Below are 13,101 nucleotides of genomic sequence, written 5' to 3'. Positions count from 1 at the left end.
GATGCATTTAAAAATGCCATGCCAAAGAAATAGATATACTGTTTATAGGTAATCAAGAAATTGTTAGCTGCTACGACAAATTAACAATTAAGCGGTCTCAAAAATGCCTCTTATTTGCCAGATTACTATCTAAAGAAGCTAACCAGAAGCCTAGAAAACAAACAAGATGCCCAGAAAGTTAGCCAGAAGCCCAGGAAACAAGCAAAAAGTCCAACAAGATAGCGCAGGAAGCGAAGAAGCCAATGAAGCAAACAAAAAGCCCAGATAGCTAGCCAGAATCCCAGGAAACAAGACAGATAATAAGTTACAAATAAATCTAGACTAAAACCTTATGTCCTCACAGTAATTATTTCAAGTCCAATGTGCTGCGTCCTTTTTACGTATTAGTTTCAACCTACTTTTGTATCTATTATACAGCGATTTTAGCGTGCCTTATATTAAATAACTATTCTTCATGGCTTCTTCTTGGATTTCAAACCAGTACTCCGAAGTCTTCGAAAATTGTGAGGACCACGGTTAAATTCTGCTTTCACTTGGATTCTAACCGTTGACATCTGGATCGGGAGTCCGACGCACTACATTGTACCTCCTAAATCGTTGCAACTGTTCGACGTTTTACTACTTTGACATGCATACATTTGTATATGCTTCATACAGTCTACGACATTGACATAAATTTTGTCTATGTTCTGTTTAGTAAGATAGACAGATATATTACATAAGACATCGATGCAAGAAGGTGCCTAGGACGGAATTGCTTAATATTCCAAGATGTTTAATCCTAAATCCAAATATCACTGAATCTGGATTTGCAAGATCTTAATCTGTTTAAACGATTCGGTCACTTTCTAAAAAAGAAAATCGACAAAATGAAGATACTGCGAACGAGACCAAGGGTACACACTTCTTGACATAGGATTTTTGCAAAATATCCTAATAAATATTCTAAATAAGTCGAGCCAGCGCAACAACCAGTGGACTAGGCTACACATGTACAACAATAAAGATTAATATGAAGAAAATATTAAATGAGCCGCGCCATGAGAAAACAAAATATCCTAATAAATATTCTAAATAAGTCGAACCAGCGCAACAACCAGTGGACTAGGCTACACATGTACAACAATAAAGATTATGAAGAAAATATTAAATGAGCCGCGCCATGAGAAAACCAATGAGTATATTAAAACTGGTTTACGACAAGAATTGAAATAACTTAAAGCCAATACTCACGGTTTACAGTAGTTGTTGGACACCATGAAGGCTCATCGGTACCATCGAAACAATCCCGTCTTCCGTCACAGCGGAAAGACAGGGGGAAACATTTCTTGCGAGGGTAACAGTAAAACTCTGTATGACTACATGCTAGTCTAGTTGATGCTGGAATATATTTGATCATCTGATCTAAATGATTCAGATCTGATATACCATAAAGAGACAAAACTAAATTAAATCTAGCTGCATAAGATTTTTCAGTAATTTTGTCTGCCATTATAAAACAAATCTGTTTGTTTTTGTTGACAATGAAACCTATTTACTTGTGAATATTACCTTTTATTTTCACGGCCCGGTTGGTCCTTGTGTCATAATATCAAATATCATTGAGGCGCTCACAAAGAAGAAAGAATAGGAAATTATATGTTAACAAGGGTGCACATTGTAATACTTGATATCATGTATCGGACATCAAAGTATGACATCTAACTAAAAATTGAATTCTTCTTGAATAAAATCATCGTTAGTCGATCAGATGCGTAGGCCTATTTTTGTATCGTCCGGGTCGCACCAGAACTCTAAGCAATGAAAAGTCACATGGATTGATCTATACTTTTCTACATTTTCTAAAACTGTACGTTCTTTCAGATAAACTTCCGTGGGATTTTGCTCAGTCATTTATCTATCTTTTAAAGGCACTGACCTCCAGATCTGGCTAAAAATAATCTTTCTTTCAAATTGAAGTTTGGTCATATTATGAACATTAGAATATGATTTTTTTTCTAAAATATTTTAGAAATTCCAAATCTAGTAAAAAAGATGACCGCGTCGGGAATCGAACCCCGGACCGCCGCGGCAATAAAGATATTTTCAGATTTTTTTCCCGTCGTCGTAAACAATAGAACTTTAGCTGAAGTAGTGAATAATGACAATCGCAGTAAAAGCGTGCCAAACGCTTTTCGGTTTTCATGGTAAAAATAGTAAAAAAAAATGAAAACCGTGCTGAACGATCCGAGAAGATCATCTTAAGAATCCAAGTACGGGGAGACTTTTTACAGCCGCCACACGACACTTACAGATTGCTGTTTGGATAGTTTCACTATTCAGAGTCACACTTTTCTAATGTAATAAAAAATACAGTTTTTGCAGAATGAAGTTTCAGACAGGACATAGATCTAAGATGCATAACTTACACTTTCCAGAACATCCATCTGTAAAAGTTACGTCATCTATGGCAATATCTGACGTAGCCGTGTCAGCTGCTGTAGCTTCAAAAATAACTCTGAAAGCGCTTTTGTCATAGACTAAAACGTTGGCATACTGCCATTTCTGCCCTTTGCTACCTCTGACTGACCACATCAGTGTCCTCACATTGTCAACAATGTTGTATACGTACACCTAAAATTTTCAAGCGTACCGGGAAAAAAAATTAAAATCCCAAAAGCAAGTAGATCTAGAAATAATCCAATTCTGAAGATATTTAATGATGAAAATACAGTAAATGAGAAACAAAGCTTTGGCCAGGTCTGTGAAGTTGGCGCGTAGCTCGTAGATCGTAGGTCGACAATAAAAATGTCTACTTTGTTGACCTGGGTCGAAGATCGTAGATCAACCATCGGAAATTAGTTCAGAATTGGTTGACCTGGGTCGTAGATCGTAGATCAACCATTAGAAAAGTGTTTAGAATTGGTTGACCTGGGTCGTAGCTCGTAGATCAACCATTAGAAAAGTGTTCAAGATTGGTTGACCTGGGTCGTAGATCGTAGATCAACCATTAGAAAAGTGTAAGGAATTGGCTGACCTGGGTCGTAGCTCGTAGATCAACCATTAGTAAAGTGTTTAGATTTGGTCGACCTGGGTGGTAGATCGTAGATCAACAATTAGAAATGCGCTCAGAATTGGTTGACCTGTGTCGTAGCTCGTAGATCAACCATTAGAAAAATGTTCAGGATTGGTTGACCTATGTCGTAGATCGTAGATCAACCATTAGAAAAGTGTTTAGAATAGGTTGACCTGGGTCGTAGATCGTAGATCAACCATTAGAAAAGTGTTCAGGATTGGTCGACCTGGGTCGTAGATCGTAGATCAACCATTAGAAAAGTGTTTCGAATTGGTCGACCTGGGTCATAGATCGTAGATCAACCATTAGAAATGCGTTCAGAATTGGTCGACCTGGGTCGTAGCTCGTAGATCAACCACTAGAAATGCGTTCAGAATTGGTTGACCTGGGTCATAGCTCGTAGATCAACCATTAGAAAAGTGTTTGGAATTGGTTGACCTGGGTCGTAGATTGTAGATCAACCATTAGAAATGCGTTCAGAATTGGTTGACCTGGGTCGTAGATCGTAGATCAACCATTAGAAAAGTGTTTAGAATTGGTTGACCTGGGTCGTAGCTCGTAGATCAGCTATTAGAAAAGCCTTTAGAATTGGTTGTTCCTGGGTCGTAGTTCGTAGATCAACCATTAGAAATGAGTTCAGAATTGGTCAACCTGGGTCGTAGATCGTAGATCAACCATTAGAAAAGTGTTTCGAATTGGTCGACCTGGGTCATAGATCGTAGATCAACCATTAGAAATGCGTTCAGAATTGGTCGACCTGGGTCGTAGCTCGTAGATCAACCACTAGAAATGCGTTCAGAATTGGTTGACCTGGGTCGTAGCTCGTAGATCAACCATTAGAAAAGTGTTTGGAATTGGTTGACCTGGGTCGTAGATTGTAGATCAACCATTAGAAATGCGTTCAGAATTGGTTGACCTGGGTCGTAGATCGTAGATCAACCATTAGAAAAGTGTTTAGAATTGGTTGACCTGGGTCGTAGCTCGTAGATCAGCTATTAGAAAAGCCTTTAGAATTGGTTGTTCCTGGGTCGTAGTTCGTAGATCAACCATTAGAAATGAGTTCAGAATTGGTCAACCTGGGTCGTAGATCGTAGATCAACCATTAGAAAAGTGTTTAGAATTGGTCGACCTGGGTCGTAGCTCGTAGATCAACCATTAGAAAAGTGTTTGGAATTGGTTGACCTGGGTCGTGGCTCGTAGATCAGCCATTAGAAAAGTGTTTAGAATTGGTTGTCCTGGGTCGTAGCTCGTAGATGAACCATTAGAAAAGTGTTTAGAATTGGTTGACATGGGTCGCAGCTCGTAGATCAACCATTAGAAAGGTTGTGCTGGGTCGTAGATCAACCATCAGAAAAGATTTTATAGTTGGTTGACCTGGGTCGTAGATCAACCACTAGAAATGTTAATAATAAACAAGTCTGTTTTATACAAGGTTTCGGCTTTATTCGCCTTGATCACGTATACATGTTCTGAGATGACCACATCACATTTCGACCATGTTCATTGCAGACCATGTTCAAAGCAGAGATGACAAAGACATGAGACCCAAGATACATGGGTCTCTGAAAACGTTAGTTAATTAATGTGACAGTTTTATACTATATATTTTAAGCCGAATTGTACAATCTAAAAGGTTAAAAATTTAAATAATATATTAAAGTCTATGTAAAATTATAAAGCTTGTTGTTACATTTAAGGTAATTTACTATTACAAAATTATAAAATTAATCTTGAGATAAAAAGTGTACAAATACTGTGAATGTAATTACCTCCCTTTAATTCTTACGAAAGATATAGACTAAATAAATTTTAAGAAATCTGTTAAATATTTATCAAAACTACTTATCAAAAAAAATTATATAAATGTATAGAATAATCAAAACTTATGACAAAGAGATTTAAGTAAATGTTCTTAAAACGCTTATAAAACTACTAAATCTACAATCGGGTGACATTCTGCCCTCGGGTTGACAATTTATCAATGACAGACACGCTGCCATATGATATTTATATACACATGTAATGTCAGTTAAACAAAATTCTTAAAGACGCTTATAAGTTTTGTTTATATTTTACGTAAAATGTCATTCACTAATGAGGACTAGCTATTATATGGGCACCCTTGCCTTTTCTGTCAGGGTATTAAAATTTCAGTCTGTCTCAAATTCTTTTAGACTATCTACAAGAAGAGAGTGTACATTCACATGGATTTCTAAATATTTGCGTCGTTATAAGCGTTGGTGTGCACTCTTTAAGAAATGTATCCAGTCGATGATTGCTTGAAGACTTCACTATAATCAATTTCTAGTAAATTTATGAGCCGTGATATGCAAAACTGTAACAAAAATCAACAGAAAAATCTGACAAGGCGCATGAAAACGCATAAATATAAAATCCTCATTCGATGCTTGCATATCGCAACATCAGTTCATTTTTCGCTCAATGTCACGGTCATTCTTAGCTATGTTTCTCATTGCAGTCTGCCAGAGCTGGAAAGGTCTTCTGCGCATGTCCTGAATTGATCATCAATTGGAGCACACGGCAAAAATACCGAAATTATTGCATGACAGCATGCATTTAATGTATAATATGTATAATATGCTGACTAAAGGTTAGAGTTAGTATTACTATGGCCACAAAATATATATATTAAAGATACTTTTCTTCAAATCTAATGGTTGATCTACGATCTACGACCCCAGTCAACCAATCCTGAACACTTTTCTAATGGTTAATCTACGAGATACGACTCAGGTCAACCAATTCTGAACGCATTTCTAATGGTTGATCTACGATCTACGACCCAGGTCAACCAATCCTGAACACTTTTCTAATGGTTGATCTACGAGCTACGACCCAGGTCAACCAATCCTGAACACTTTTCTAATGGTTCATCTACGATCTACGACCCAGGTCAACCAATTCTGAGCGCATTTCTAATGGTTGATCTACGATCTACGACCCAGGTCAACCAATTCTAAACACTTTTCTAATGGTTGATCTACGAGCTACGACCCCGGTCAACCAACCTGAACACTTTTCTAATGGTTGATCTACGAGCTACGACCCAGGTCAACCAATTCTGAGCGCATTTCTAATGGTTGATATACGATCTACGACCCAGGTCAACCAATTCTTAACACTTTTCTAATGGTTGATCTACGATCTACGACCCATGTCAACCAATTCTAAACAATTTTCTAATGGTTGATCTACGAGCTACGACCAAGGTCAACCAATTCTAAACACTTTTCTAATGGTTGATCTACGATCTACGATCCATGTCAACCAATTCTAAACAATTTTCTAATGGTTGATCTACGATCTACGACCCAGGTCAACCAATCCTGAACGTATTTCTAATGGTTGATCTACGAGCTACGACCCAGGTCAACCAATTCTTAACACTTTTCTAATGGTTGATCTACGATCTACGACCCATGTCAACCAATTCTAAACAATTTTCTAATGGTTGATCTACGATCTACGACCCAGGTCAACCAATCCTGAACACTTTTCTAATGGTTGACCTACGAGCTACGACCCAGGTCAACCAATCCTGAACGCATTTCTAATGGTTGATCTACGACCTACGACCCAGGTCAACCAATTCTAAACACTTTTCTAATGGTTGATCTACGATCTACGACCCAGGTCAACTAATCCTGAACACTTTTCTAATGGTTGATCTACGAGCTACGACCCAGGTCAACCAGTCCTGAACACTTTTCTAATGGTTGATTTACGAGCTACGACCCAGGTCAACAAAGTAGACATTTTTATTGTCGACCTACGATCTACGAGCTACGCGCCAACTTCACAGACCTAGCTTTGGCCTCAAACTAAATCCTCATCACTATATTGACTATCATTAATTACAAATGTCACTGGATGCCTAATACAAAAGTTGTCTGTTTAACCTTTACCCGGCTAAATGTTCTAAAATGGACTGATCCATCATTCAATTTTGGCAGTGCCACCTAATTATTATTCAAAGGGGTGTTTGCTGAATAATTACTGACTGAAGAGCGATCATTGCAGATCTCTGGTTGCAAAGGCAGAGCTTGCCGCCAGCATAATAAAAAAATTTAACGTTTCAAAAAAGACTGAAAAACATGAGCGTATATACATGCTAAGAATTTTGGGCACATTGCAAGAAATGTGAACTTTCTTCTAGTCGTAGAAAGAAAATGTTTGTTTCCAGTATCCCGACCTATCCTAAATTTTTTGGCCGACCCTAAATGTTTTTATGGCCTTGGAGATTTTTTATAACTTTTAACCAAAAGTTGCAAAACTGCACTTTTTATGCTTTAAACGTGGTCAGTGATGTTAGGAATAAACTTACTGATGCTGTAAAGGCATAACCCCCTAGCTCATATGTATTTATTTTTTGACACAAAAGTGTTTTCCGAAAAGTCCCACTTAATAAAAAAAAAATACCAACCTACCTACCCTATTATTTTTAGTATGTTACCGGAAACAAACATGTTTTTACCACCTAAGGCCATACCAAATTGATTTGTCGTTCGTCGGAACTACCGCCTCAATGATTTCATTCCCTAGGAAAAGAAAAAAATCACCCGCCCGCACGTACATAAAAATCGCCGATTTTTTTTTTCTAATTACGCAGTCCGGAATGATAACGGTAAAACAGGTTTATGGCTGTTTTAATGCGTCAAAGTGATATTAATCGGAATCCATGCGTTCCTAATACATGTAGCTGATGACACAAACTCAAAAAGTCAGGAATAATGGTGTTGTTCATCATTTGTTTTAAATCTGGAGTGCCTGTGCTAGTGCCACACATGGCCTTCGATACGCCGGTAGGTGGAGTAGGCACGTTCTACGATTGTCCAAATTATACCGTGAGTGAAAAGAACAAAGCCCGACTTGTAAGACGTGCACGGCCACGGTGGTTCAATTGAAAATATTTGGATTAAACATAGAAATATTGTTCAGATAAAAGTTTTCAAACCATTTGTTATCAGTTGTTTAGTTCAATATTTTAGATCTGCCAGTAGAGCCAAAGCCAGTGCTTTCTTAAAAAAAAGTTTGTTCACAGATCTTGACTGATCCAACACATTAATATTGTCTCGGGCCCAAATCGTTTGAACGTAACTTCTTTAGTACGGCAGTCAGATATTCTATCAAAATGCATGTATTCATTTAAAAAAATGTTTAGCTTTTCAAGTAAGTAGTATAGATATAAAAATAATTTCTGTCGTATTGTAACCCCATTTTCCCCGTTTGTATATTAATTGGCTGTGAATTGATTGAAGGAAAGAATCTGAAAAAAAAAATAGATCTTGAAAATTTCTTGGTCAATCAAAGCTCAACAAATAACACTTTTAAGGGTGGCCATATTGGGATCATTTTTTGTCCGTCTGTTATCATTTTTGACTGCAAAGAACCTCTACCACAACAACTTGAGCTAACCTTATCTGTTAAGAAATTATTCCAATGGGATTCGAGCAATGTCGAAGCATTTGTGTGCCCAACTCCGTTAGGTCTCATTGGTCAAGTGATTTATGACTTTCCCCTCACCTCTACAGTTTGGAGTTTCACTAGGTGCACAAAGTTGCTCATGTGTTGAAGCCATCTAACTGGGGTTCAGAAGATATGTTATTCCACTTGAGTGCCTGTTTTGTCTTAAATATTTCTCATCCTCTGCCGTTAAATGGGCATGCCTTCAGATTAATGTAGAACAATCAAAATTAAAAATAAGACATTCATCCCTCAGTAATTATAAATACAAAATAAAAACAAAGTGATTCAGTTAGTTTTAGCAAGAGTTTATTTGCAAAACCATTCATGTAGTCTTTAAAACATATAGAAATGCTATCTACTGTGTTAGTCACACTGTAAATGTTTAAGTTCTGTTTCTAAGCGTTAATTTAGACCTTTAAGTGTGACGTTAATATGTATGCGTAAAATGAATCGCGCATGCGTATAGAAACAATCGGGTATTTCCGTATTCTCCGAATAATACGTATTGCGTAACATAAAGGCCGAGGTGATCCGATTGGTATAGAATACCATTTTATTGACAGTATTGTTTAGTTTTCTGTTGCACGTGCTTTCAAAACGATTAGACATAATAAAGACGTTTGGCTTGCATACTAAGTTAAAACATTTCTTTGAATGAAAGACTTGACAAGGAGGACTAAACTGCATGGCAGCTTGCGATTTAAACATGAACACAAATTCTATCCAGAAGTTGAGAAACAAATAAAAAGAAGCTGATAGCCGTGACATGAGAGGTAAAATTAAGGTACTGTTAATGAGTATAATTATATTTCGTAGCCCACTGCCAACAGGAAAAAAACAGCACAGACACTGATATCCAACACAATGTGGAATAGTGGCCATTGTAAGTGTACGCAAGAGGTGTTCTCTATCGTCACCAGGAAGTCATATTAAACGGAGCACTCGCCGGAAAAAAGCATGCATGAATGCTGCACGTGACTCCTAATGATACCAAAAACAGCACCACTTCTTGTAACTATAGATAGTAAATAGTTACTATAGATGCTGAATACGACTATTATTCTGACAGTGATCTGTCATTAACCCTTAGCCTGCTAAATTTCTAAAATGGACTGGTCCATCATTCCATATGGGCACTACCATTTATTATTCGAAGGGGTTTTCACTGAAAATTTACTGACTGAACAGCGAACAGTGCAGACCATGATCAGACTGCACGGATGTGCAGGCTGATCTTGGTCTGCACTGGTCGCAAAGGCAGAATCACTTGCCGCCAGCAGGCTAAGGGTTAAATAAACTGTAAATAGTTTTTTACACATAACTAATTAGTCATCCGCATTAGATAACTAACGTGTTTATATTGATCTGATAAACTGTCAAATTATCCTGACTGATTAGTGCATACCTTTAGAGGACCAATATTTTCGGATCCATACATGTAGTAGTAGAAACGAACGTAGCAAAACTTTGTAGAGTAGTAGAAAATATCCGTCTGTACGGCAGCAACATCTCCTGGGCGCATGGTAGCACTGTTTATTGTGAGAAAACGCCCTGTTTGAAAATAGAAATTGAAAACATTAAAGGTCGGACGGTTAAAAGTCTGTTGGTTTATAATAATTTATTTTAGGTCGATTGTGAAAGAAGTTCAAAAACTTATATCAATCACTCTCGACATCTCGTTCCTGATGGAATCCATCGCCACGAGGATATGTGAGAAGAGGCCAGTTTCCTTTTTTAATGCTGAGCGCCAAGCAAGGGAGCTACTGGTACCATTTTCAAATCTTTGGTATGACAAGACCGGGGATCGAACCCACGACCTCCCGCACTCGAAGCGGACGCTCTACCACTTAAGTCTATTGATAGTATGGGAGTACATTTATTCTGTATGGTTTCTGCGTTATAAAGTCTAGGTAAAAACGAAATCTCCATGAATTTTATTCGGTTGTTTTTCGTAAAGGTTCTTCGCGTAATATTAATTATCAGTATTACACTGAATACGAAACTTTAGCCTCGAATTTCAGTCCATGCCAGAAAACAAAATAAAGGTCGCAATCGCGGACGCTGACGCCAGGCGAGTAGGATAGTTCACCATATTATTTGGTAAAGTCTAGCTACAAGTTTACCAATGTGAAAATGTTTCGTTTATATTCATATAGCCGCTGCACTATACTGCACATTATATACAAAGGAACGTTTTACCCCGCTGACTGCCAGATTTATCTGCGTCTGCCCCTGTGTAAGGATTTAGTCTGTTTGTAAGCTGTATCCAATCAGCATCGTCGTCTGTTCTCTGCTTCCACACACAACTGTCCAACCCATAAGCACTGTCAAAGTTACAGTCCCCAGCATGTGCATCTAGACAAATGACCGAATGTTATATATCAACCCTAATCATGCTGAACACGACTGATTCTGCCTTTGCGATTCAGTCAGTATCTTTTCTTTTTTTTTGGTAAGCAGCCATTTTAACAGTTAATGTCACCGTCCAAATTGAAAGATGGACCAGTTCATTACAGAAATTTAGCAGAGGAAGGGTTAGGATAGTAGATCCGTTATTATATTCGGCATTATCCGTCCGATAACGTAGTCTCCGTTGCGTCAAACGATTTGAGCCGCACCATGAGAAAACCAACATAGTGCATTTGTGACCAGCATGGACCCAGACCAGCCTGGTCAGGATCCATGCCGTTTACTTTCAAAGCGTATTGCAATTAGAGAAATCGTTAGCGAACAGCATGGAACCTGTACAGACTGCGCGGATGCACAGGCTGGTCTGGATCCATGCTGGTCGCAAACGCACTATGTTGGTTTTCTTATGATGCGGCTCATTTCAGTATTCTCCGGAAGATTATGAAAATACTTTTTGTTATGACCAAATGATGCCGAAAGCGCGTACGGAAAAAAGTTTTAAAAAATCCGATTTTCTTTACAGGTCTATGTGCAACCTATGGTAAGGGTAAATAAGCTAAGGTACTCTCGTACCTGTGATCTACGAAATAATACCTGATCAGTCGACAGTAAACAGACATTGGTGTCTTTATGAATATTTAGTCAACCCTTTATGTAATAACAAGCTCAACAGAACATAAAAGAAGACTGAAACTTAAACTAAAACTGAAGCTGGGGGTCTGTAGAATCACGTGGCATGTTTAATACGGGTTTAGCGCATGTTTACTACAAAAAGGGACAATGAAATTACTGCGTAGAGGAAGATCAGAAAAATACCTACCTTTCGTTCTTTAGTGAGAGACATTTTTATTTTACATGCAAAACAAATATATATGTTCTTTTTATTTTAATTCTTCCAATTAGTTTTAACACCTACTTTCGTAATGTAGATTTGACAGTTTTCGCTGTGAAAATAAAACAGAAATATTTCATTCAAATATCTTTAATTCTTACGGCATCCTTTCTCGTCCGATCCATCGGTACAGTCAACTGTTCTGTCGCAGAATCGGCTCCTTGGTATACACTGGTTACGACTGGCGCAGAGAAGCTCGTTCCAGGAACATGTTGTAGTTGCATCTGTAAATATCATGTAAATATTATCTCCCTTTTGTTTAACTTTTTTTACAAAATTATTATGGTTTTTCTTAATATTTTTCATACCTCTTCGAGTTTTGTTTCGATTCTAGTGTTCCTGTGGCCGAGTGGCTAAAGTCGTTAACACCAAAATTTCAAACTTACAGTCATGTAATGGACACGTACTTTCTGTGCGAAATCGTACTCTCCTCATTTCTAGCCATTTCCCTACAAGCAGTGGTTTCCGCCAAAAAAAACAACAACAAAAAAAAATCAAAGAAGGCCGAAATCTTCTCATTACCATTCTGGAGCAGTCCTACGCATGTCAGAAAATCATCATCATCGAAGCGCATGACAAAAATAATGCCGATCCAAGATATCGGTATCTTGTATTAGGTGATTCATACGGGTTGAAAAACGTAATGCAAAGGAAATTATTGGTTGTCATTAGAGGTCTACTATCTTACAGAATGAACGCTACTAGCCCTTACCCTCCTAAATTTTTTACAATAAACTTACCAATCTTTCAATTTGGACAGTACCAGTAACTGTAAAAAGGGATGCATACCAAAAAGATACTGACAGAATGGCAAACAGTAGATCTTGATCAGACTGCACGGATGTGCACAGGCTGATCAAGATCTACACTGGTCGCAAAGACAAAATAAATCGTGTCAAGCATCTAAAGGCTAAATCTGGCTAATACGGATTACTTTATTTCGATATTTTCTAGTATGACTTATAATTCAATCCATCAAGATTTATAGATGTACTATAGGAAAAGTAAAGAGAAAGAGGTGTCAGTTTTTTATATGAAAACAGTCACGCTTCATTACTTGAATCCCCTTAAATGAAATGAGCCGTGCCATGGGAAAACCAACATAGTGGCTTTGCGACCAGCATGGATCCAGACCAGCCTGCGCATCCGCGCAGTCTGGTCAGGATCCATGCTGTTCGCTAACAGTTTCTCCAATTCCAATAGGCTTTAAAAGCGAACAGCATGGAGCCTGACCAGACTGCGCGGATGCGCAGGCTGG

General features: G+C 37.9%; 1 protein-coding gene across 3 annotated transcripts in view; it reads right to left on the bottom strand.

The window, feature by feature from the left end:
* The window catches only part of LOC123537140 (MAM and LDL-receptor class A domain-containing protein 1-like), a 74,366-nt gene that overhangs the window by 28,689 nt on the left and 32,576 nt on the right, over window positions 1–13,101 (bottom strand). For all 3 annotated transcript variants that reach the window (XM_053529364.1, XM_053529363.1, XM_053529362.1), the window contains exons 11-15: window positions 11,945–12,067; window positions 10,742–10,897; window positions 9,948–10,093; window positions 2,409–2,613; window positions 1,234–1,380 (exon numbers count right to left, since the gene is read on the bottom strand). In XM_053529364.1, the coding sequence (XP_053385339.1) occupies window positions 1,234–1,380; window positions 2,409–2,613; window positions 9,948–10,093; window positions 10,742–10,897; window positions 11,945–12,067 (777 nt within the window). The remainder of the gene's footprint in view (window positions 1–1,233; window positions 1,381–2,408; window positions 2,614–9,947; window positions 10,094–10,741; window positions 10,898–11,944; window positions 12,068–13,101) is intronic.

This window comes from Mercenaria mercenaria, chromosome 17 (genome assembly GCF_021730395.1).
Source record: "Mercenaria mercenaria strain notata chromosome 17, MADL_Memer_1, whole genome shotgun sequence".
Taxonomy (NCBI): domain Eukaryota; kingdom Metazoa; phylum Mollusca; class Bivalvia; order Venerida; family Veneridae; genus Mercenaria; species Mercenaria mercenaria.
Note: the sequence above shows the minus strand (reverse complement) of the source record. Positions and strands in the feature narration are given on the sequence as shown.